The sequence below is a fragment of the Natator depressus genome, chromosome 13 (genome assembly GCF_965152275.1).
Source record: "Natator depressus isolate rNatDep1 chromosome 13, rNatDep2.hap1, whole genome shotgun sequence".
Classification (NCBI taxonomy): Eukaryota; Metazoa; Chordata; order Testudines; family Cheloniidae; genus Natator; species Natator depressus.
This window is the reverse complement of record NC_134246.1, coordinates 8,284,660-8,307,264: the sequence shown is the minus strand read 5'-3', so window position 1 is coordinate 8,307,264 and position 22,605 is coordinate 8,284,660. Positions and strand designations below refer to the sequence as shown.

General features: G+C 47.6%; 1 protein-coding gene across 1 annotated transcript in view; it reads right to left on the bottom strand.

The window, feature by feature from the left end:
- Window positions 1-20,914, bottom strand: part of LAMA5 (laminin subunit alpha 5) — a 163,137-nt gene extending 142,223 nt beyond the window's left edge. The window contains exons 1-2 of the mRNA XM_074969645.1: window positions 20,580-20,914; window positions 12,372-12,524 (exon numbers count right to left, since the gene is read on the bottom strand). Of these exons, the coding sequence (XP_074825746.1) occupies window positions 12,372-12,524; window positions 20,580-20,897 (471 nt within the window). The 5' untranslated portion in view covers window positions 20,898-20,914. The remainder of the gene's footprint in view (window positions 1-12,371; window positions 12,525-20,579) is intronic.
- Between the last annotated feature and the right edge of the window lie 1,691 nt (window positions 20,915-22,605).

Sequence of the window (22,605 nt, the reverse complement as noted above, 5' to 3'; positions counted from 1 at the left end):
CTTTCTGAATAGTAGGCAGTTTTTGAGCAGGGGCTCTTTTGAATAAAGACCAAAAGCAACAGCAAAATCTTGTCTATTGTCAGACAACAACATGGCACCTTAGAGAGGGCTTGCCTCAGTTTCTTCGGCCAAAACTGAACTTCACCTCCACTGCGGGCTGCCACCCTTCCACCCCAGAGGTGACTGCATTTCAGCAACACTAGATATAGTAAAGTGCTTTGGAATCCCTTCAGGGTGATAAGCACTATGGTAAGTGTAAAACATCACCCTCCAGATAAGCAAGGTTCTGATTGGAAAGACAGGCAGTGCCTTAGCAATGGCGCTACATGTGATAACGGGCAAAGTTTTATATTGGCTATTGCTCTAATTTTGAAGCAAAAAAATCTCTCCAAACCCCGAATATTAGAAGCTCCCCTACCTCCATCCTCAGCCTGAAAACTCAGAATGCTCTATTTCACCCTAGGCTACCTACTACTGAGAAGACGCTTCTATGAACTAGGACACGTTTAGCTTCTATCGTGGGGGTTTCTTTTTATTGGTGATTTGCTATCTTGATATGCTTTTCATGGCCTGATGCAAAGCCCATTGAAGCTTGTGGAAAAACTCAGTCAGCACTGGATAAGGCTATAAGCTTTAAGTGACAGCTATTTAAACACGCTTCAGATGGCAAATAAACTTCATACAAATTACAACCACATGTGCCATGTTTTACTTAAATTCTAGTCTTTGCATTCTTTTTCCTATAGCAAACAACCAATCATAATGATAATTGGATAATGAGGGTGGAAAGAAAAAGAGAAAACCACAACTCCTGGTTGGTCCGCTTTGCTTCAAGGAGTGGAATTCTGTTTTTTTTACACTGTCATGAGGTGATCAGAATAGGTTTGGCACATCATCCCATAAAAGGGCTATAGAGATTGAGAGTGGGAGAGGATGGGAAGAGAGATGGAGAGCATAGCAGAAGACAACACCACATTCAATGGACATGAGAAAAAAAATGGAAACTGGATTCCAGAATGAAATAGAAAAGGGATAAAATGAAGCAACACACACAATCTAAGGCCCAGCCAGCTCTCACTCTGCTCTAGCGCTAGGAATCTGGAGGAGTTGGCAGTACGTACTAATGGGTCAAAGGTGCAAGTGGAGTGTTAGATCTTCCAGACCAAAAAAACCCCTCTCTCCTTATCAGCAGAAAGGGAGAGCTGCCAGCACAAGAATTGGGAATGGCAGCTTTGAAATACTCAATGGGTTCTTCAAAAGCAGAAGTATTTCAATGTTTAAAACAAACAGGAAAAAAAACCCCACAAATACTTGCAGAGAAAGGAATATTCATTACAGGGTATTGTGCCAACTAAACATCAGCATTTGATCTCTCCCGCCTCAATCTCTCACACAGCCACACGCGCACGCACACACACACACCTTCTTCCTTTGTTTTTGGAGCAACAAGAAAGGTGAAAAAAATGTTCCCACCTGCTTAGCAGCTGCCATATTTAAAAAACCACCCACAACAAAAAATAAATAATCCCCATCCCATGGACAAAGACATCCTTCCTAGGAATAGGGAAAAGCTGTCAGAAGTGCTCAGATGGGGGGATGGTTTGCTTGTCTTTTTTAAGCATTCAAAATTCATGACCTGTCTACTCTGAAAGCTACTATGTGGCTGAAGAGCCAGTGACCATATCATGAGAGTCAAGAGACTGTAGCCTCAGCAACTTAAGAGAGGAAGGGATGTTTCATCAGGCTGTTTAGCAGGCTTTATTTGTGTTAACTCTTCTCAAGCTCCAATGGGAAACACATACTTTGGAGAAAGAATGCCTTTGTTAAAGGGTTCTACCCCGCACCCCTTCAACTGAGGTGCAAGAGCTCACAATAAACATCCCTAAGCCCCACTACTCCTCCCCACAGAGGTCCTCCAACAAGAAGAGAGATAATTGATTATTGATGGTCCTGATACTTCTAAAAGGTAAAAAACCAAAATACAAATTGTATAAAGAAGTCCTGACTTCTGCTTCTCTCGCGGTAGCAGGATATACTGGGCCCTTTAAGGCAAGCTGACCACTTGGCTCATAAGCCTGTTCAAGCAGCACGGCATTTTGTGACTAGTACTTTAGGAAGGAGGGACGGAACTGTAGCCGTGGCAAGAACGCATGCTGGGGGAGGTGGCAGGGATATAGAAACCCCTCCCTTTCAGCTGCTGTTGGGTTTCTCCAAAACAGGCCTGGGAAAGAGCATTGGAGAGGACTAAGGATTTCTTGGTAGAGAGCTGAGACGCCCCAGACAGCGGAATTTGTGTAAAGAGCTTCTCTCTGGGTGCAGGAAGTGACTGCGTGCATGGAAGCGGAGCTTGCAGAAAGCAGGAGCAACAATCTGCTTCCTCTCAGAAGCCCAGGTTTGGAGTTCCCAGTAGAGGGAAGGAGTGCTCCCCTTCATCCACCCCCAGCATAGCTGGGTGATGAGCTTGCCATAACCCAGACCACAGATTAGAAGAGCAGACGATCCAGCCAGCTACAATTTAAGCTGGACCCTTCTATCGTTTACATCTTGTACACCAGCCCCTGGGACAGACCAGGCCCTTGGGACAAATGCCTGCAAAGACAGATCCCAATGAGGAGGCGATGCATCTTGAAGTATTATGGCCAGGTTGTCCATTTATGATGGATGTCTGTTAACCCAGCAGGGGTGAAATTCAGTTTGGCAGGGTTGCTAAAACACCTGTTCACCCTAACGGGAAACCAAGGCAGCAGCTACATCACCCTAGGACCTAGTCAAAGATCCAAAATAATCAGAGGAGCTCAAAATCCCACAAACCTAATTTATTTTAATTAAATATTTTGCAGAGCACCATTAAATTGACAGCTATGGCTCCTTCGTAGCTGCAGCACCAGAGGTACCTCAGCGTGACCAGGTACGGTAAATTGCCTTACATTTGTCTGTATCCCTGTGGTCTTTGGTTCTTTTGCTTGGGTGGATACACTCTGTTCTAGGATCACTATGGAGACCACTGTTTTGTTCTAAGGAATGAGGACCTCAGTTCCCATCCCAAGCCGAATGTTTCCCAAGCAAGCAAGCATCAGCAATGCAACAGAGAACTGTGCCAACCACCAGCAGACTGGGCTTCTTTTATTACTCATTTCTCTCAGGGTGTATTAAGGCAGGTTTTGTTGTTGTTTTAGAATAACTAGGACTCGGCTGCAAGCTAGTGCCCACCCACCCGCGTCTCACTGGAGATGGGAGAAGTGCAGACTGGCTATTACTGTGCAGGTCCTCCGAAGTCCTTTATCCTTTAACCTGGTGGTTGTTAAACTGATATTTCTAAAGGAAAATTAGAGAGGACTGGACACAGGTGATAGAAAGAGAGCTGTGAATTGTGCTCTTCCTTCACATCTCTCCTTTAACAATGCACAAGGCCAGGTGGTTTACATACCCATGGAAAATGTTAAGAACTTTCTCTGAATGCACAGATGCCAATGGAGACTAGGGATTTAATTGTTCGCTTAAGGGCTGCTTGTTAAAAGCGGAACACATACCAAAGCCTTATGTCCACAACTGCATGCCTGGCTCACAAGGACATCTCTTCTATGTCCGCCCCCTGCATGGTTAACCTTTACATAATAATACAGGCCCCAAGTAGCAGTCTACACTGTACAATAAGAAAAAGGAAGTGAGACTTGTGAACAGGAAATAGACTCCAGGAAAAAACACACCTCCTTTTGGAATGAGTTTCCCACTTAATAAGAATTAGTCTGATCCAGGGATAAAGGCAACCACTGTGTATTGCGATGACTGACATCTTTAGTTCTAAACTAAAGGGGCTTAGAAAATAAGCTAATTAGCTGGGCCACTGAGACTCTAAGGGGGCTCTTTTCTGCAGAGCCTGCAACTTTGACCCACCACTTCAGCTCTTCGAAAGCACAGCAAACATCTATGTCACAAGGAAAAAGGTCAGTGATCCACCTGCAGTGGTGCTGAAACAATTTGTACAGCAGGAGTGCTGAGAGCCAAGGAACCAAACTGTAAACCCTGTATCTCATGGAAACCACTTCAGGCTGGGGGTGCAGCAGCACCCCTACTTCTAGCACCTATTAGGGATGTAAAAGGTTAAACAGTTGCTTAACCAAAGTTAACCATTAACCCTGGCAGACCCGTAGAGGGTTGGCAGAAAGGACTCCAGCCCGGACCAGGGTGAAGCGGCCCCAGCCCCAGCTATGCCGGCTGAGCCAGTGGGATCCTAGTCCTGGCCGGAGTAGGCCCTCAGTCCCAGCTGTGCCAGGCCGGCCAGGGCTGTGCGGGGCCCCTGACACGCCCGCAGCCCCGCCCGACCCCTGTCCCGCCGAGCCCCGGCACCAGACACCTGCGAGCTGGCCCCAGCCACGCTAGACCCCGGCCATGCACACTGGACCCTACAAGATGGACCCCCAGCCCCCACCGTGCCAGGCACCCCAGCTACCTCAGTTAACTGTTAACCAGTTAAACGAAATAATCATTTAACCGGTTAACTTTACTGATATTTACATCCCTAGCACCTATGTCCACATGTTCTGTAGCTTATGCACTTTTTTTTTTTTAAGTATCCGTAACGAAAGGACCTTCAAACTAGTCCTAGCGTTCATCTATCTATCCTTTTCCTCCGTCTTCTGTAAATTATTACTGTGTGCAGCTTTTGAATAAGCTGAACTGGATTTGGAGTGTGTGCATCTGGTAGAAGTTACTACCTGGAACTCTCTGAAGGATGAAGCACACTGTCACCTCTAAAGAGACCGAGGCAAATGGATAGGACTGTCAGTACAGAAGGTCAAAGATGGAGATGGAGAAGGCAGCATTCTTCCTCTAGAGCAGTGCCCCACAACACACCAGATTAAGGGGTGATTGATTACAGCCTGTAAGTACCTACATGGGGAACAAATATTTGATAATAGGCCCTTCAATCTAGCTCAGAAAGGTATAATGTGACGCAATGGCTGGAAGTTGAAGATAGACAAATTCAAACTGGAAATAAGGTGTAAATTTTTAACAGCAAGGGTAATTAACCACTGGACAATTTACCAAGGGTCATGGTGCATTCTCCAAGCCTGACAATTTTTATATTGAGATTGAATGCCTGTCTAAAAGATGTGTTCTAGGAATTATTTTGGGGAAGTTTTATGACAGTGGTTCCCAAACGGGGTTACGCCATCAGGAGATGGGGTTGTAGTGATCCCTGCTGTGCCGAGGGCACCATTTTGAGCCACACAGGGTAACCTCGCATGCACTGTACATGCAAGGTCACGATACCTGGAGGACATCATTTTGCTCTACAAAAGCATCCTCCACTCCTCACACATGCTGTGTGGAGTATACCACTTTGCTCTTCTAAATTGCGTCCTCCATGCTCTCTGGGGTCCTGGCAGGAAAGATTTCATTAAATTTGGGTCATGCCCGGCAAAAGTATGGGAACCCCTGTTCTATGGCCTATGGTATCCATGAGGTCAGACTAGAGGATCATAATTAGGGCTCTGTATTTGTCTCCGAGGTCACTGATCCCGTGACTTCCTGCAACCTCAGTGACTTCTGCAGCAGCCAGTGTGGCTGAACCCAGGGCTGCCCAAACAGCTGGCCCCAGAGCCCACTGTTCAGGGGGCCCTGGAGACAGCCACACTGGGCCACTGCTGGAGCGGCTCTGCAGCCAGCCACACCAGCTGCTGCTCTGGTGGCCCTGGGGACCACCTGAGCAGCTGTCCCGGGGTGGTGGGAGCAGCCGCAGCTCGACAGCTCCTGGCAGTGGTCCCAGGGACCACCCAGCAGCAGCGGATGCAGCTGGCCCTGGGGACAGCCTGAGCAGTGGTGCCAGGGGCAGCAGGAGCTGTCACAGCTTGGCAGCTCCCAGTAGGTGGTGCCGGGGGCAGCAGCTGGGAGCCTGGGGGGGGGGGGGGGGGAGAGTAGAGAGGAGGGGAGGGGAGCTGGTGCCATGGGCTCTCCTCCCCGCCAGGGCTTCCCCCAAGATTCAATCATGGGTATTTATGGTGTAAGTCATGGATTGGTCACGGGCCGGGATTTTTTGTTTCTTGCCCATGACCTGTTCATGACTTTTACTAAAAATACCTGTGATTAAATTGTAGCCTTAATCATAATGGTCACTTTTGGCCTTGGAATCTATAAGAGAGTGGCCGGAAGGTATGAGGCACTGTCAGACCCTGCTCTTCCAGGCCTGGGATTTTTTCCCCAAGTGGAGGCTGCCAGACAGGAAGAAATGTGGGCTTCAGAGAAGGAAATAAATCCCTGAGTGGGTGTGAATCAAGACACACTGCAAAATTTCAATTTGAAGTTTTACCTACTGTCTGTTTGGGGGAGGGGGGGTGTCAAGGCAACTTCAGCATCAGCCAGGGTTGGCAACAGCTCTGTGGAAGCAGGGACGCTAGGCACTTCATCTCCACCAGTGCTGCAGTAATTAACCTTAGGCAAGCACTGGCATGAAGGTACTTCCATTTCATGGCTGCAAGCATTCTTCTCCACGCAACGTACCATGAAACACTGACAATACAGAACACTCTCTGGAGAGGCTTAGCCTGGTTCACCTTCATGTCAGGAAGATGTCAGGCTCTGGCAGGGAGCCAGCCATTCATATTGCTTGAAAAAGCCACCTGATTTATTACGGCTCTCGCTCCAAGAGTCTGCTCAACTAAAACACCTTCTATCCCACCCTGTCCCTCCCTCCACCTGCTACAAGTAGCAATCAGCAGAACTATGGCAGGCAAACACCATGTAGATTCACAGTCACTCCTCCCTGTGCTCTGCTCTTGTAACCTGCTGGTTCTGGCAAAGGCTCCAAAGCTTTTTCTGCTGGACTCTTTCCCCTTCCCCAGCTGACCTGCTCAGTGCTCATACCGAGCCTTCCACTTCCCCAGTGCACTGAGTAAGAAGATCAATCTGCACGTGCCTTGGAGCAGTTCCCTATTATTTCACGGGGTAAACCAATGTGTCCCTGCACCCACTTTCTTCCATTGGCAACTGCAGCACACTTATAGCAAGCTGCCTTTCCAACCATCACTCGGGTGAATACTGGCCTGGACTCCCTCCCATTCCGGAGGCCTTCACTGAGGAGTTAGCCCACGTTTCTACCCCAGTGCCGCTCCAATCCACATGCAAAAACTTCACTGGGGTGCTTTGAACATGGGCTGGCTGGCATGGCTGGGGGAAAAGGGGTTGGAGCCCAGGTTCTGCTTTCACCCAGGCTGGTGACCCACCCACTTTGCAGTGAGGATCCAGGCTAAACCACTCGAGTGCTGACAATTCTCCAGTGCTTTCCCAAAATTCCTCCCCCATGTGCCCAGAAGGACAGACAAGTTAAGAATCAGAGTGGGTCAGCTTACTGCAGCACAACCACCCATGAGACGGGCCTCCCTGGTGACACACGGACGAGTGCAGCACACAGTAACTCAGGACGGGCTTGGCAGTGTGCCTGCTCACCCAGGCACCATGCACCTAGGCTGACTCTACAGCAAAGATGCCCTCACAGACAAAGCAGTTTCACTAGCAAGGCTCAGTTTCCTTTCACTTCAGAGAATCATGGTCTTCCACACAGTATAGGGGAGCGTCACTAACACCCACATCTGCACTATAACATGGAGCCTCAGCATCAGAAACGTGATCACGTGGCTTGGTCCAACCTGTGGATGGGACCAAACTGTCTGATGGGACCATGCTGTGCAATGATGCTGTAAACTTAGTGCTAATGCACTCCAGCCCCATCCAGGCAGGAAAGCCAATCCTTGTTCTAGCATGGTTCTGTAGCATTACATTTTGTAACATGACACGCCCAAGGAGTCACCAGACTACTTACCCCAGTGTCAAAACGTTTGGAAGCTTTAAGAGTGAGTTTATGATCAACAGCAGCAAACAAAAACCAACAACAAAAAGTCTGTTCTCTATTTATTCTCCACCAGCAGCTTCCAGTGCCAATCAGCTCTCTTTTTTCCAGTTGTAAACAGAACAACCTGTTTTGTTTCTAGCTGCCAGATCTCAGCCAAGTATCAGAATTCTAGATAGCTTTTCTCCCCCCCCTTCCCTGCTTTATCAGCATCAACATCCAATGGCAGTTCTCAAATCAGAGCTCTAGTATCACAGACAATGAGGGAGCAGATACAAAGGGGCTGGAACAATTTCTCCCAAGCAGATTATGCATTTGATTATCTTTTGCCCATTCTAGGAGGAGACCTCTCTGATCTACCCTACCAATGAAACCATAATGTTTAAGCAGCTGCTGGCCCTAAGACAACATGATGTGGGCCTTTAATATAATAATTCCAGCTGGGTGGCCAATCTGCATTTTATAAACCGTTGTTCGTTGGCTGCAAAGAATATTCTCCCTCTTCCCTTCCAATTTCACCATCTCAGTGAAGAAAGAGAGCAAGTTCTCTGGACACAGCCACTGAAAGCAGAGATCAACAGGCTGACGAACAAATTAATCACCACCATCTCCCCTATCCCCATGGTGCTGTCAAGTGCTGGAGAAACTTGGTTCTGGTTAGTAATTAAGCAGGCATGACTCAGGGTAGATCTACGCAGAGGCTATACCAGCATAGCTACGGCAATGCAGCTATGCTGGCATACCCCCACAGTGAAGACACCATCTACAGCAATGAATGGGGTATTTCCCATCAGCGTAGGAACAGCTCCCTCCCTGAATGACAGTAGCTCTGTTGAGGGAAGCCCTCTTCCATCAACACAGCTGTATCTACACTGGGCGGTCGGCATAGCTGTGTCAACCAGCTGTGTGTTTCCCCCCCACCCTCCACAGCCCTGACTGAGGTAGCTATGTCGACCTAAGGTTTAAGTGAAGGCCAAGCCTCAGAAGAGACATTGGCAGCAAAGAAGAGCTATGACAAAAGGGCAGTGTTGCAAAGAACCCCTTTCCTGACCCTAGCCACCCTATGACACTCCAGTATCTCTGCAGCAAATCAAGTGTCGGTGATCCCAGAACCTTCGATGCGTCTAAACACATCCACCATGTACCCCAACATCACAGCTCAAAAGGAAACAGTGCTGGTTACCATCTAAAATGAGTAAGACATTTTCTGAGGCAGACGTTGGCCAATCCACTCAATTAAATTTAAACTGGACAAAGGGCTCCCCGCAGGGCATTGGGAGGCATAAAAGGCCTTATTTTCCAGCCTGTAAAATTGCTCAGCCTGCCTTTCAGGTGGTTACCTGCACAGTCCCACAGGCATTCAAGGAATTTCCAACACTTCTCTGCCAATTACATTAGGCTCTTCTGGCACATGCCCTGCAGGTACAACAGGACCCCAGACAGGCCTTTCTTTACCTTCTTCTCCCTCAGCCACAGCCCCAGGTCAACAGAAAGAAATTATGTGGGATTCTGTAACCCTTCACCAACACTTGCCATCACCTACCCCCAACAAATGGGGGATGAGAACCGGGGCCAATCCAGAGTATACATGAAAGGAATGTCCATTTGTCCATCCAATACAGAATTACTGTTATGAGGAAACTGTCAGAAATGGGCTGCTAGTTTGAGAACAGACTAGGTGCTCTTGCAGTGGCCTACATTGGGTATTTGTGGAGAACCAGTGAATGCAAACTTTGGACAAGGCGAGGAGGAGTAACAGTCACTATCAGTGGTCACATTGGATTTTGCTCATGACCTAGAAGGTACAATGATGAAATCCCACCCACTAGAAAAGAATGGGGAAGTGGGAAATGAACAAGGAAACATGGGAGTGCAGGGTGAGAAAGAGAAAACCCAAAGACCAAAAATTTCACCATGGCAGAATTTTTTCCCACCAATGTCCCAACTTTCCCCCTGGATCTTCGCTCCCGCACTCCCAGTGCTACAGTCTAGAAAGGAACTGAAGGAGGCAGATGCAGATTTGAGCCATCAAAGCTTCAGTAGCTTGCCAGCAGTGTGCTCTGCAGACTGCATCCCTGCCTAGGGCCAAAGGTGCTGCTTGGAGAATGAAGGTGGGAGAAGAATGTCTGCCTTGACTTGATGGGCTTTGGAACCTCTCTCCTTTCCCTCCCTCCCACAGGTTAAAGACAGCAGTTGGAGCAAGCAAAGTTCCACCCACATCCTCAGGGTCAGGAGACAAAGCTCTAGTATTCTCCTCACCTCACAAAACCCCTGCATTTGAAGCGTTTCAGAGGGACCCAGTGGATACCAGCTACTTTAGTACAACCTCCTTGGCCAGCATGGGTGAGGATTCTCACCCTCCCAAGAGCCGGATTATAAATCTGTTTTAGAGATTCTGATCAAGGCATTATGGGGATGTTTGGGGGGACAACGTGGATTGCACAGCTTAGCTATCAAGGGTCTCCGGAAAAAAAGATCTTTGTCCACAGCGTGCAGGAAAGCTAATCTAGCACTGTTACACGGCAGGGAGGTGTTTATAGGGGATCCTGGAGACTTAGCTCAAATGGATGAGCAGAAATTAACATATTTGAGTGTTACTAAAAATCCAGAGGTACAGACTGACTAGATCCCTACAGCCATGTAGGAGGAAAGATCTCAGTGCAGAGAACCCCCTTCAGGCACACATCTTTAGGGCATGCTCAGCCCCTCCCCCGAGTTTATTTAACTCCAAACCAAGCAGACTACAAATAACGTGACAGTCCGTCCATACACCTGAAATTCTGCCCACTCAACATAACTCCTCCATTGCCATCATAATGGCCATGCTATCAAAGCCACACAATAGTGGAACCATGCAAAGGCCTCATTCACCAAGCCCCATATCTGCACAAGCAAAAAAGCAATGTGCCTATAAATAAGGTGAGAGGCTTACATTGTGCAGCTCACCCGTCACACAGGCTTCAAACACTCTCTCCACCTTTTGTTAGCAGAAGGCCCATTGCTCAAGCCCACCCTCAACCTGCTTGGAAACCACATTTTTCCACTAGCAGGGCCAGAGAAATCCCAATGCTGGTGATCAAAGTCTGCACCCAGCCAGCTAACTGCTGCAGCGCCCCAGTGGGAAGTGCTACTTCATCACAAACAAGCTCTGGAGCGAATGCCCGGCTCACTGAATTCTGAAGAGTAAACTGCTTACAGCACAGACTGCCTCCTTCCCCTGCTCTATTCAAGCAACTGGGAAGCCAGGGCTATTAGCCAGGAGATCTCCCAGCAGACTGCAGGCGCTCTCTTGAAATGAAAAGCCTGGAAGTAGCTTCATGTCAGACCCTTCAGCAGAGTGTGCTATTACCCTGCTGCTTCCCTAATGTACTGGGGATATTTAACAGGGTGGGTTTCAAAATGTTTATTGAACAGGGTGGGTTTCAAAATGAGGCGATTGCTTAAAAATGCTTCCCTTCTGCCTAAGCAACAGGCCCCTAGGAGACCCTCGAACAGTCCCTTTCAGAAGGGAGACCTGAGACAAGCAAAGCCCTTCTACTGCATCACTAGCACCCTGAGGTAAAAGACTATCTATAGAGCACACCAGGGAACGTGGCATCTGGAAGCAGGAGTCTTCCCTAGTGCCCCTGCACCACACTCTCCTGTTTGGAAGCTTCTGCAGACTCACGGGTTCTCTGGATACAGCAGACACTGGCCACGCAGCCAAGGTGCTGTCTATACACAAAAGAAGAGGCCTGCAGAAAACCCAGGATCACTAAGCCGAGTTGGTGGTTTCTTGTTTACAACATGGCCGAGTGTTGTTTTTAGAAACAGTCTATTCCTGGGGGTCCCCTCCCCTCCACTGAGGAAAGTTTGATAAAATAACCCGACATTCCCAGAAGAATTTTTCTCCAAATGAACCAGTGCTACAGACATGAGCGGCCATGAGGGCTGGTAGCTAGCATTTCTACACTGCTAATTCTTTTCACTGGACACTATTAAAGACCAAGGATCTATTGGCAGTTTTGTCACAAGACCTTGAAAGTTGATTTCATGTTTTAAAACTCCACGGTTTAAATGCACTAGTTAATGTTTTGCAGCACACATCTCAACAACTCTGGGCCAGCCATGGCTCATGTTTTGGATAAGGCAACAAGGAATTCCGGGGTGAAGTTTACATACAACATGGTAGCCAAGTTAGCCAAAGACTCTTCAGGGGAACAGTTTCAAAGTGGGCACTACTATTATTTAGTCGGTGCCACAGGTTTTCGTGACTCATGTGACCGCCGCGGCCAATGCTTAGGGAGATGGTGTGGGGGTAACGCTACGCAACACAAATTGCATTTAGGTTTTGTTTGAGAGCTGGATAGAACTAGAAGATCACATCTGCACCCTGGGACCTTAGTGGAGAATTCCCCGGCCAGCCATCACAGCAGCTTTCGGTCTCACCTCTACCAGGGGGATAACTGAAGCTCTTTAAAGACATCCAAGAGGACAGGTCCCCGACCAGAGCAGCTTGCAACCCAAACCACCACTTTTCCGTTACCTGTCCGAGGTCCAAGGTCACGTTGACCTGGTTGAACTCCAGCCCGCGAGAGAGGGGAGGACTCTGCCACCAGCGCTCTGTTCCGTCAATGGCGTTGGTTATGGGGTGAGCCTTGTTGCTGTTCATCGATGTGCAAATGTCACAGTACTGCCCCTGCCGGAAGACACAAACAGGAGAGATTAACATGATCCCAGAGTGGCTGGCACATTCCAAGCAGCAGACTTTTTTGGTTCATAAAAAGCCCAGACACCAGGGAGGGAGGATATTCTTGCCACGTAAAAGGAGAGGCAAAGAACAATCAAGAAGTGGATGCAGCACCTAAGTGGTTTAGCAACCGCACCACCACCCTCTCCCCAAAGACGACCTGTATCCCTTTAAAGATGCATATTCTCTCCACACGTGTTCTCTTTAAACCCACATCAAGCATTTTTAATGGGGATCTCGCCGGACAGGATGTCACAAGTGCCATTATTGCGGGCAACACAGTTGTGCTGTTGCGTTGGGACCACCCCCAAACTGAGGGTATATGAAGCACGTTTACAACAGGAAATTCTACAGCACTGGAGGAGGGGATTGCTTGGGGTCCAAACCTGAGGGTTTTTTCCAATAAGCAAATGTGTTCCCTTCCCCTTCTGTACATGTATAATCCTAATAGGGACCAGAAAATGAAACCCAAAACAAAACGGGGGCAGAAGAGGGAATTTACAAGTAAAACCCTTTCAGCTATGGCCCTGCTTGAAAGTAATAGCCAACAACATCCAATACCTGGCCAGACCAGCCAGCCTTGTGATCTCTTCAGCAGCAACAGGGCCTCTAGCTGTGAGTCACTCATGGTCTCCCTGGTGCAGCGTGGGTTGCTATGGTACCAATAGACCCCTGGGCATGCAGCCAGGGAGGGGGAGAACCCTGCAACTCATGGGGTGGGCAGGGGCCCAGCTGCTTAAGACACTTCTATTCTGTAGAACAGCAAGGCGGGTTACACCAAAAGGAGGGATTTGGGCCATGTTGAGGGGGCTTGAAAATAGTCCAGGGAATTGGTGAGTTATTAGCTTAGTCCCTCTGTCCTGTCACTTGAATCACCCTGCTATGAACAGCCCACAAAGGAGTTCACTTATCTGACAGTTCCCCTTTAAAAGGGATGGTTACCTCTGGGCATAGTGCGTCAGCCTCATCTGTCCTGGCTCCTTGTAGTTTTAATAAGATGATGTTAAAATAAAAAGAAAATGGTACAGAGTTTAAGCAGAGAAGTTTCTGGTTATCAGGGAATAAGGTACAGATTATCAAGGGGTGCGAAGTTTGGTTTAGGATCAGGTGGCATAAGGAATACATAATCTGCAATATCCCCGATTGGGGGGTAAAAGGTTAATGGGTCAAAGTACAGACATTGAGATATGGGGGTATGTTGTTCATAGAATGGCTATGTTCAGGTGTGGTACAGATCTCCAGGAACAACCTCCAGCTTCCTCGCACTTCAAACCCTCTCCCCTCCAGGGCTGCAGTAAAACAGTCATCCCACAGAATAACCATTGTCATTTCCACAAACTCAAAGGACTGGATGAGACTCCAAGCCAAAAAGGAAACAGAAAATTCCCAGCATTCTTCCCTGCAGACATGTGGTATGTTATTTGCAGGCAATTGTGCAACACAACTTGTTCCAAACAAGTCCACCTTTTAATTAACTCGGCTAGAGATATGAAAATACCAGACAGTGAAGTACAAAGCCAAGGAATGGAGACAGCCAGAGCTGCCCAGTGTAACACTGTTTGCTGTGCACCGAGACCTTGCTGTAACATAGGGAGTCAGAACAAGGACCTTTTAAACAAACTTCTAACAAGGGCACAGACAAGCAAAGAACACTTGTTCACCCAGTGAACGTCTAACAGGTAACAAAACTGACCTATTAAAGAACAGACCTGCTAGAAGAAACCTGTGCAACAGGCTGTGTGGAGAATTAGCTTTCTAATGCCAAGCCCAAAATTCAGAAGCTTGTCACAAAAGTGGGATGTTAAAGAAACTTGGAACAAAATGCAAAATCCTCAAACTCTGATGTTCTTGAATTTTGTTTCAAGTGTTTCACACAATGACATGTGTGAATGACATGCAGACACCACTTGAAGTTTCCATAGGACTGAAAATTAACAAAGGCTACTGTACTTTATTGATGCTACAGATGTTCCTCTCTCTGTTACTGGTGCCAAGTGCCACTATTAAAGGCAAACATCTCAGTGGCTTACTTGAGCTTGCTATTAAATGGTGTAATTGGGCCCCTGATATTACCATTCCCAAAAGTTTATAGCTCATTTGTCTAGAGAGATGACCTGACTCACAAGCAAAATTGATCATTTCTAGCTACTCAGGGAGTCAAACATATTTTAGGGCAGATTACACACTTACATTGGAGATTCAGATAAAAAAGAGCTGAGCTCGGACCTCAGAATCTGAAGATCTTGTTTTAAAAAGAAAAATGCAGGTCTGAGAAGTGTAACCCTGTGACTTGTGGAAACTACAACAGACAGCAGTTTTCTCAACTCAAGAGCGAAAGGGAGGAAGATGCCTATCAAGGTAAGCAACAAGGTGAAAGAACTATTGAAATGGAGGAAGAAAGACAGAAGTTGCAAGAGGGTTTAAGGAACATAATAGTGCTGCTATCAGAACAAAGGGGAGTGATAAGGAGAGCGACTGAATGGAAGAGGAGCCTTCAAAGAATGACTGGCCTGCTCCTCCTCCCAATGAAGTACACGGGAAATCTCAAATCTCCTCAGAGCACAGAGACAAGCCCTGAAGCCCTGCTGAGCTTGGCAGCCTTAAGGCAACTGGCTTTGTCCTGGCTTATCTGGCCTTGCCATTCTCAGTGATCCTCACCTAATTTATCAGAAACCCTGAGGGACAAGATCCCAGGGCTTTGGATAAAAAACTGGGGGGCTAGGGAAGCCCTGGGTGACATTTTCAAATGAGTCAGCTGCACAATTACCTTAACTGTGCATACAAATCTGGTAACTGCACACACCAAATTGGCACATGCTTGGCTGTTGTTGCAACAGGTGTCGGTTTTGCAGGCAGCTATAACCTGTTGCCCAAAATTACAGGGTTTGTTTTCAATTCCAATTAAGTCATTAAAATGTTGGTGTCTTAATAAAAGGAAAAATGGAAAAGACATAGGTAGAAATAATACAGTACAGTAGTAGTCCTTCCATTTTACAAAAAGAAAAGGAGTACTAGTGGCACCTTAGAGACTAACCAATTTATGTGAGCATAAGCTTTTGTGAGTTACAGCTCACTTCATCGGATGCATTCAGATAACACCCATTTTTTCATGTTCTGTGTGTATATAAATCTCCTCACTGTATTTTCCACTGAATGCATCCGATGAAGTGAGCTGTAGCTCACGAATGCTTATGCTCAAATAAATTGGTTAGTCTCTAAGGTGCCACTAGTACTCCTTTTCTTTTTGCGAATACAGACTAACACAGCTGCTACTCTGAAACCTTCCATTTTAGTCTAACATCCAAACTTCCAGGGACAGGTCTTTGACATTAGCCATCTCCCACTTATAATTTGTATAACACACAAAGCACGATAGGCACTTTACAGACATAGCAGATAACACGACAAAGGGGCCAAGTCTGCTTCCACTGGACAGCAGTATAAATCAGGAGTAAACTCCACTTAATTCAATGGAGATGCACAGATGTAAAATGGAGAATCAGACTCCCAGGTTCAGAAATGTAAGGAGCCTGGTTCACCTCACTTACACCAGCATGAGCAGAGAATCAGCCCCATAAATCCTACCCCGTGAGTTTATAATCTCAAGCGCTGATCCTGCAAACACTTAAGCGAATAACCTTACACACACGCGCAAGCGTCTGCATGAAGGGGGCCTATGGCTACGCTACAGTTTATGTCGGCAAAAACTTTGTGTCGCTCAGGAGCGTGAGCATTCCACCCCCTTACCGACATAACTTACACAGACAGAAGCGGTCATGTGCACAGAGCTATGTTGGCAGGAGAGCTCCTCCTGCCGACATAGCTTCGCTTACACCAGTCACGGAGTTGGGTTTTTTTATGCCCATAGGAGACCTCCCTCCAGTCGGCATACAGTGACTTCACCACATGTGCTGTAGCGGCACAGCTGTACCAGACGCAGATGTGCCGCTGTACGTATAGACGTGGCCTAAATGAAGAGGTATGTCAAGTGAAGGCAAAACGGGGGTGAGTGGGGCTACAGATACAGGCTCCTAAATAGACGTGAAGTTGGTGGGATTTGATCAAGTATTACTTTTGTTTTGAGAATGAACGTGATTCCCAAAATACACGTAAATTGCAACTAGTAGTGGGCAATCGAATTACCCAGGGAAGGCCAACATCTCTACACCCCAAATTGCTCTCTAGGGAGCAAGCTTTTGGAACACTGCAGCTAATTACTTAGGAGCAGGACTCAGAATGCAAGCGTGAGGGTAGAACATTTCCCTCACTGCATTTTATTACATGTTTGCGGTGCACTGTCTTGGAACCCAGACAGCCATGTCTTCATCTGAAGTTTAATCAGAAAGTCGCTTTTTACTGATAAAAACCTAATGTGGTTCATCTTCTGTCCCATCTTTAGTCCAGTGGGCAAATTCACGGCTCATTAAAGTGAGATCGCTAGCAGTGGGTAGAGCTACTGGAATAGTAGCAAGCACTGTACAAACTTCTCCATGCAGTTCTTTCCACTCAGTTCTGACCTGTGTAACTCCTGCAGATCGCAAAAGCGACCACAGTTAAAAATGCTGGCAGCCATCTGTGAGGCTAGAATGAACTCTGACCTCATCATATTCCAAACAGGTCTGGAGCCTGGTGTTTAAAACTATGCCACAAACTCTGCGAATTTCAAAGCTAGTATTATTAAACAGAACCGGGTTTTTTAGGAATTCGCTGAGGCAAAAAAAGTTGATTTCCCTTTCCCAAAAATTCTATTACAGTGTTAATTAACTAAAACAGTTAGTGGTGGGAGAATTGATTGAACCCATTAGATTGACAAGCTACAATATTTGTTAGGCAGCCAATCCAGCGAATGTCTGTCCTCTTAACGACCATGCCCCATTGAAACTTCTTGAGTAGCCATCAAAACTGAATCTTGCAGAGCTCCCACCCAAAAACCTTCCTGACAGTGGCTGCACTTTGTGTGGGACAATGTACAAGAGAGCAGGTGAAGGGGTCAGGCGAGTAACTGGTGAAACATGTAGCATCCTAGTGACATATGGACAGGTTTCAGAGTAGCAGCCGTGTTAGTCTGTATTCGCAAAAAGAAAAGGAGGACTTGTGGCACCTTAGAGACTAACAAATTTATTAGAGCATAAGCTTTCGTGAGCTACAGCTCACTTCATTGGATGCATCCAATGAAGTGAGCTGTAGCTCACAAAAGCTTATGCTCTAATAAATTTGTTAAATCTCTAAGGTGCCACAAGTCCTCCTTTTCTTCTAGAGACATACATTTGTAGTTCATTACGGTCACTTCAATCTGCTTAAATTGAACACTTCCCCCCCACCCCAAACCACCCCCCACCTCCCCCCTCACTGCTTTAGTCACTGGGTGGTGTTGAAATCCTTAACAGGGATGAATTGGGAACTCTGACCTTTGCACTAACACCTCTTTTTTCCCTTCCTTTCAGGTGCTGCCTGTAGTCATGGAAAGAAGCCACCACAAAAGGATTGTTCTAAATCTTTCAGATTGACCAAAGAATCTTAGCCTAGGAAGCAGAGCTCAGATCAAAGCACTCCCTTATCAAAGCTGCACGAAGGAGCGGGAGGGGGTCACTATAGTATCTCAAAGTCTAAGAAACCATGTTTGTTTAACTGGAAATAACTGGTAAGATGTAAGGAAACTACAGTGCTAGGGCAAGGCTGTATTTGCAAGGGCATGAGTCACAACTGCAGAGAGCACCACACAAGTCATAAGGCTCCAAATGCTTTATTTTAGCTACTATTTAATGCAGTCTGTTATAAATCAGGCTAGTCACACAGAAGCATCAAGAATGGCCACTGATTTCATGTCGAATGCATAGCCCTTAATGTGTGTAATAAGCCTTCATGTTGCTAACCTTTATTTTTTATAAGTCTCATTATACTGGATTTACTGATCAGATATTTAGATGTTGGTGGCAACTGACCACAGAACAGCACACACTTCTCAGTTATCTTCCTCTCCGAGCACTACATTGACAATAAAAGCGCAGCCCTGCAGTTCCAACAACTGCTACGTCCAGGATTCATGGAATCCTTACCCACATCCATCAACGACAGAATAAGGCAATATTTGCCCAGTCGTGTTTTATTTTAGACTGTTGCAATATACAGGTCTGACGCACAAGTCTGCTAACAACTGTAAAGCAATAAAATGGAAGGAAGACAGAGTGAGATATTGACATCGAACTCTGCCCTTTAGTAGCCAGAAAATTCCAAGTAGCTAAAGCATTGGAGACTTAGGAGAATGTGGCCCAAATGGAATAACTGCTTTTAAAAAAACCTACCTGACCTGTTTGAGGACAGCAATGTCACACTAGCAGTTTTCCAAACTCTCCCTCTGCTTATTAACAGGCTGAGTAGGGTCCTATTGCTCCAAGTGACATAGCACCATCTCTCTTAAATAACCCAGGAGAAGCTACTGGCAAACAGCACATGGTGTTGCTTAGATTTGTCATTGCTTTTTTCTCATGAGGGTTTCAGATTCTTCTATTTGCTTCCCACTACTTTGGCTGTTCTCATGGGATTACAGCGGATCTGGGATTCATGGAACTAAAGCTCCCATTTTACAAATCCTCTTGCAATTGGTCTCCCTGCCTTCCAAGATGTCCATAGCTGTTAGTCATCCCTGCGTAGCAGCCTGTTTGAGTATTACAGCATTTTTGCAGTCTGCATTCCAAGGGGATTCCTGGCTACAGGTTCCTATTGTCAGGTTACACTGGGACACATGGGATACAGAAACTCAGAAACTGTTTTTACAAGCTGATGTCAGGTGAATATTACCAATACCCCCCCTCAAAAAAAAAAATCTCAACACAAGCAGTATCTGGCTTACACACCCATATTATTAAATATTAGCATGATCACCGATGTCTGATCTTTTCTTTCAGACCAATTCAGCAGTCTCCACTTGCCCTGGATTTCATCAGCACAGAAACCGACACCTTTAAAAATAATGCCATAGGAACCTAACAGGCTCTGTTTAGTTTGTGCAATTTCTGGCAACCCTGGAGCATTTCTAGCGACCCTCGAAAAGGAACACGTGTTCCCTTTCCCCTGCAGCCTTTGCAAGAGAAACCGCGTTTGGAGAATTCAGAGAAGATGCCTCCAAAAAACTAGCCAAGTGAGAAGCTTTTAAGAAAAGTGAGGGGGGAGCAAATCACCCCTCACCATCCCTTCAAAAATGATGTTCCACAATCAACCCTTTAGTGGAGCTAAAGAAAATGAACACTCTGCAAAAGTGCAACTGCTATTTGCAGGGTGCAAGCACAAGGGTCCACACGTGGGAAAATACTAATGAAAAGATTGTTGCCCTGCTGTTTTCTGAAACACTGAACTGCTCTCCTGGTAGCTGGTGGCCTAAAATGGGCCAGCTAATGTGTTGCAGGATTTCCCTCGCTCGCACCCTTCTTGTCTAAAAGGAACCTCTGAGCTAATTCCACACAGCCAGTGGAGCTGAAATCTACCTTTGCGAACACACGCTGATGGAAGAAAAACAAGATCTTGATTTACACGGGGGGGGTGAGTAAAGCTATTCTGAAGAATAAACGCATCACACAATCCCCCCAGAGCCAGGCGTATTCCTAGGGAATTTAGTGCAGCTCCGCTCTGCTAAAGCACAGGACGAAAACTGCCTCGGGGGCTGCTTCAAACCATCCCGCTGGGAGGCGACCCGGGCCATTCAATGCAGCGGCTCAGAAACAACAACAAGAAGAAGTTTCCTAAACCCACATGTCCCCGTCCCCCCTTCGCTGGGTGGCGAGGAGGGCAGAGGCGAAGCAGGCACGGCCCTGAAGAGGCATTTCCCAGCTCGCTTTGTGCGCGGCTGGCCCCATTCACCGGCCGGCGAGCGCCTCGGCTCCCGGGAGGAGCGGCAGGAGCCGGGCTACCTGGGGCGGGGGCGCGGCCAGGGGGATGCCCGAGGGGGCTCAGGGCAGGTGCCCCCGGGACAAGCGGCGCCGCCGAGCCCCGCGCCGGGCTGCCCCCTACCTGGATGGTCTGGTTGGGGTCCCCTCCTGCCACCGGCCCGCCGACCAGCTTGCAGTAGAGATCCTCCACGGCGCGGGGGCTCCTGCGGCCGCCGGCCGCGCCGCGCTCTTCCCCGCAGGTGGCGGAGGCGGAGATCCGGGTGCTCTCGGCCAGGTTGAAGTAGGGCGGGTGCAGGCTGTGGCCGTTCACGTCCCCGGGCAGGGGGACCCGCGGGCGAGCCGCGCCGGCGGGCAGCGCCGCCGCCAGCAGCAGCAGCAGGAACTGCAGAGACACCAGCGTCCCTGGGAGCCCGTCCGCATCCATCTCCCTCCTCGCCATTTTCACCGATGCTGCGAGCAAGAGGGACGGAGAAGGCGGGGATGGGGGGGAGAGAGGAAGTTGGCGGGGACGAGCCTAGCGCTACTGCCCGCCGGGGCTCATCGCAGCCGGGAGGGATGCCGGGGGAGCGGGCTGCACGCCGCCGCCGAGGCTGGGTGTTTGCAGCCGCTGAGCCAGGCAGAGGCAGGGCTGCCTAGTCAAGTGATGAGACATCAATCTCTGCCCTCCCCGCCCCTCCCCGGGGCCGGCTGCTGCCCCGCCAACGCGCCCGCCGCGGCTTTGCAAACTCCTTCGGCAGCGGCGGCAGCCGCCCCCCGGGACGAGGGGAGGGGAGTGGCCGCGGGGGTATTCATGCGGTTCTGCGGATTGTCTGGGCAGCGCTGGCGCGGCTGGCTTAACCCCTTCCTACGCCGGAGCGGGTCCCCCGCGCGCTTGCCAGAGGAAGAATTCTCTTTGCAGAGAGTCCCCGGAGCCACTCAATGTCCAGGTTAAAAAGATGTCTGCAGAGCCGTGCTCCCGCTCAAGAAACAAAGTTAGTACAGGTTTCAGAGCGGTAGCCCTGTTAGTCTGTATCAGCAAAAACAAGGAGGAGTCCTTGTGGCACCTTAGAGACTAATTTCAGAGTAGCAGCCCTGTTAGTCTGTATCCCTAAAAAGAACAGGAGGATTTGTGGCACCTTAGAGACTAACAAACGTATTCGAGCATAAGCTTTCCTGAGCTACAGCTTGGTTCACTTCATTTGTGAGGTGCCACAAGTACGCCTTTTCTTTTGTCTTAGAGACTAACACATTTATTTGAGCTTTAAGCTTTCCTGGGCTAAAACGCACTTCATCAGATGCATGGAGTGACAAATAAAGTAAGCAGACTATATAGTATAGCATGTGACAAGTTAGTACAGGATCACATTTACTTTTACAGCTATTTTCTGACAAATCTATTTAAATGCCATGTTAAAAATCACCTGCCCCTATTAGGTCAGTAGCTGAACTACTTGAAGGAGAAGGGGCCCAATGGGGTATACTAATTTTTTTTTTTAATGATTGATCTAACCTTTACCGACCCCATATGTCTGCTTCCTGGAACTCCTGCCCTGCTGCGCTCAGCTGCCCCCTTTTGTATTGTCACCCTCTTTTGATATTTGTTAAACAACATGGCGGATTAGCGCAATTTTAAAATCTTCAATAAAAAGTTCAATAAAAAACCTGGATTTGTGCTGGAAATGGCCCAACTTGATTATCATACACATTGTAAGGAGAGTGATCACTTTAGATAAGCTATTGCCAGCAGGAGAGTGGGGTGGGGGGAGGTATTTTTTCATGCTTTGTGTGTATAAAAGATCTTCTACACTTTCCACAGTATGCATCCGATGAAGTGAGCTGTAGCTCACGAAAGCTCATGCTCAAATAAATTGGTTAGTCTCTAAGGTGCCACAAGTACTCCTTTTCTTTTTGCGAATACAGACTAACACGGCTGTTACTCTGAAACCAATAAAAAGTTAGTAACTAAAAATCAGATTAAAAAGTTTAATTGCCTTAGGTTAACAACACTGAGGGGGGAAAAGCAAAATCTACTTTTCTTATCACCAGTCATCCTGTTTGTTCGTTTCTTTTTTGCCATTTCACTCAGTTTAAACACTGAAAACAGAATGGTCACCTTATTCGAGTCATTTCATTTCCCGGTTCTCCTGCATTGATTTAGCAAAATGCTG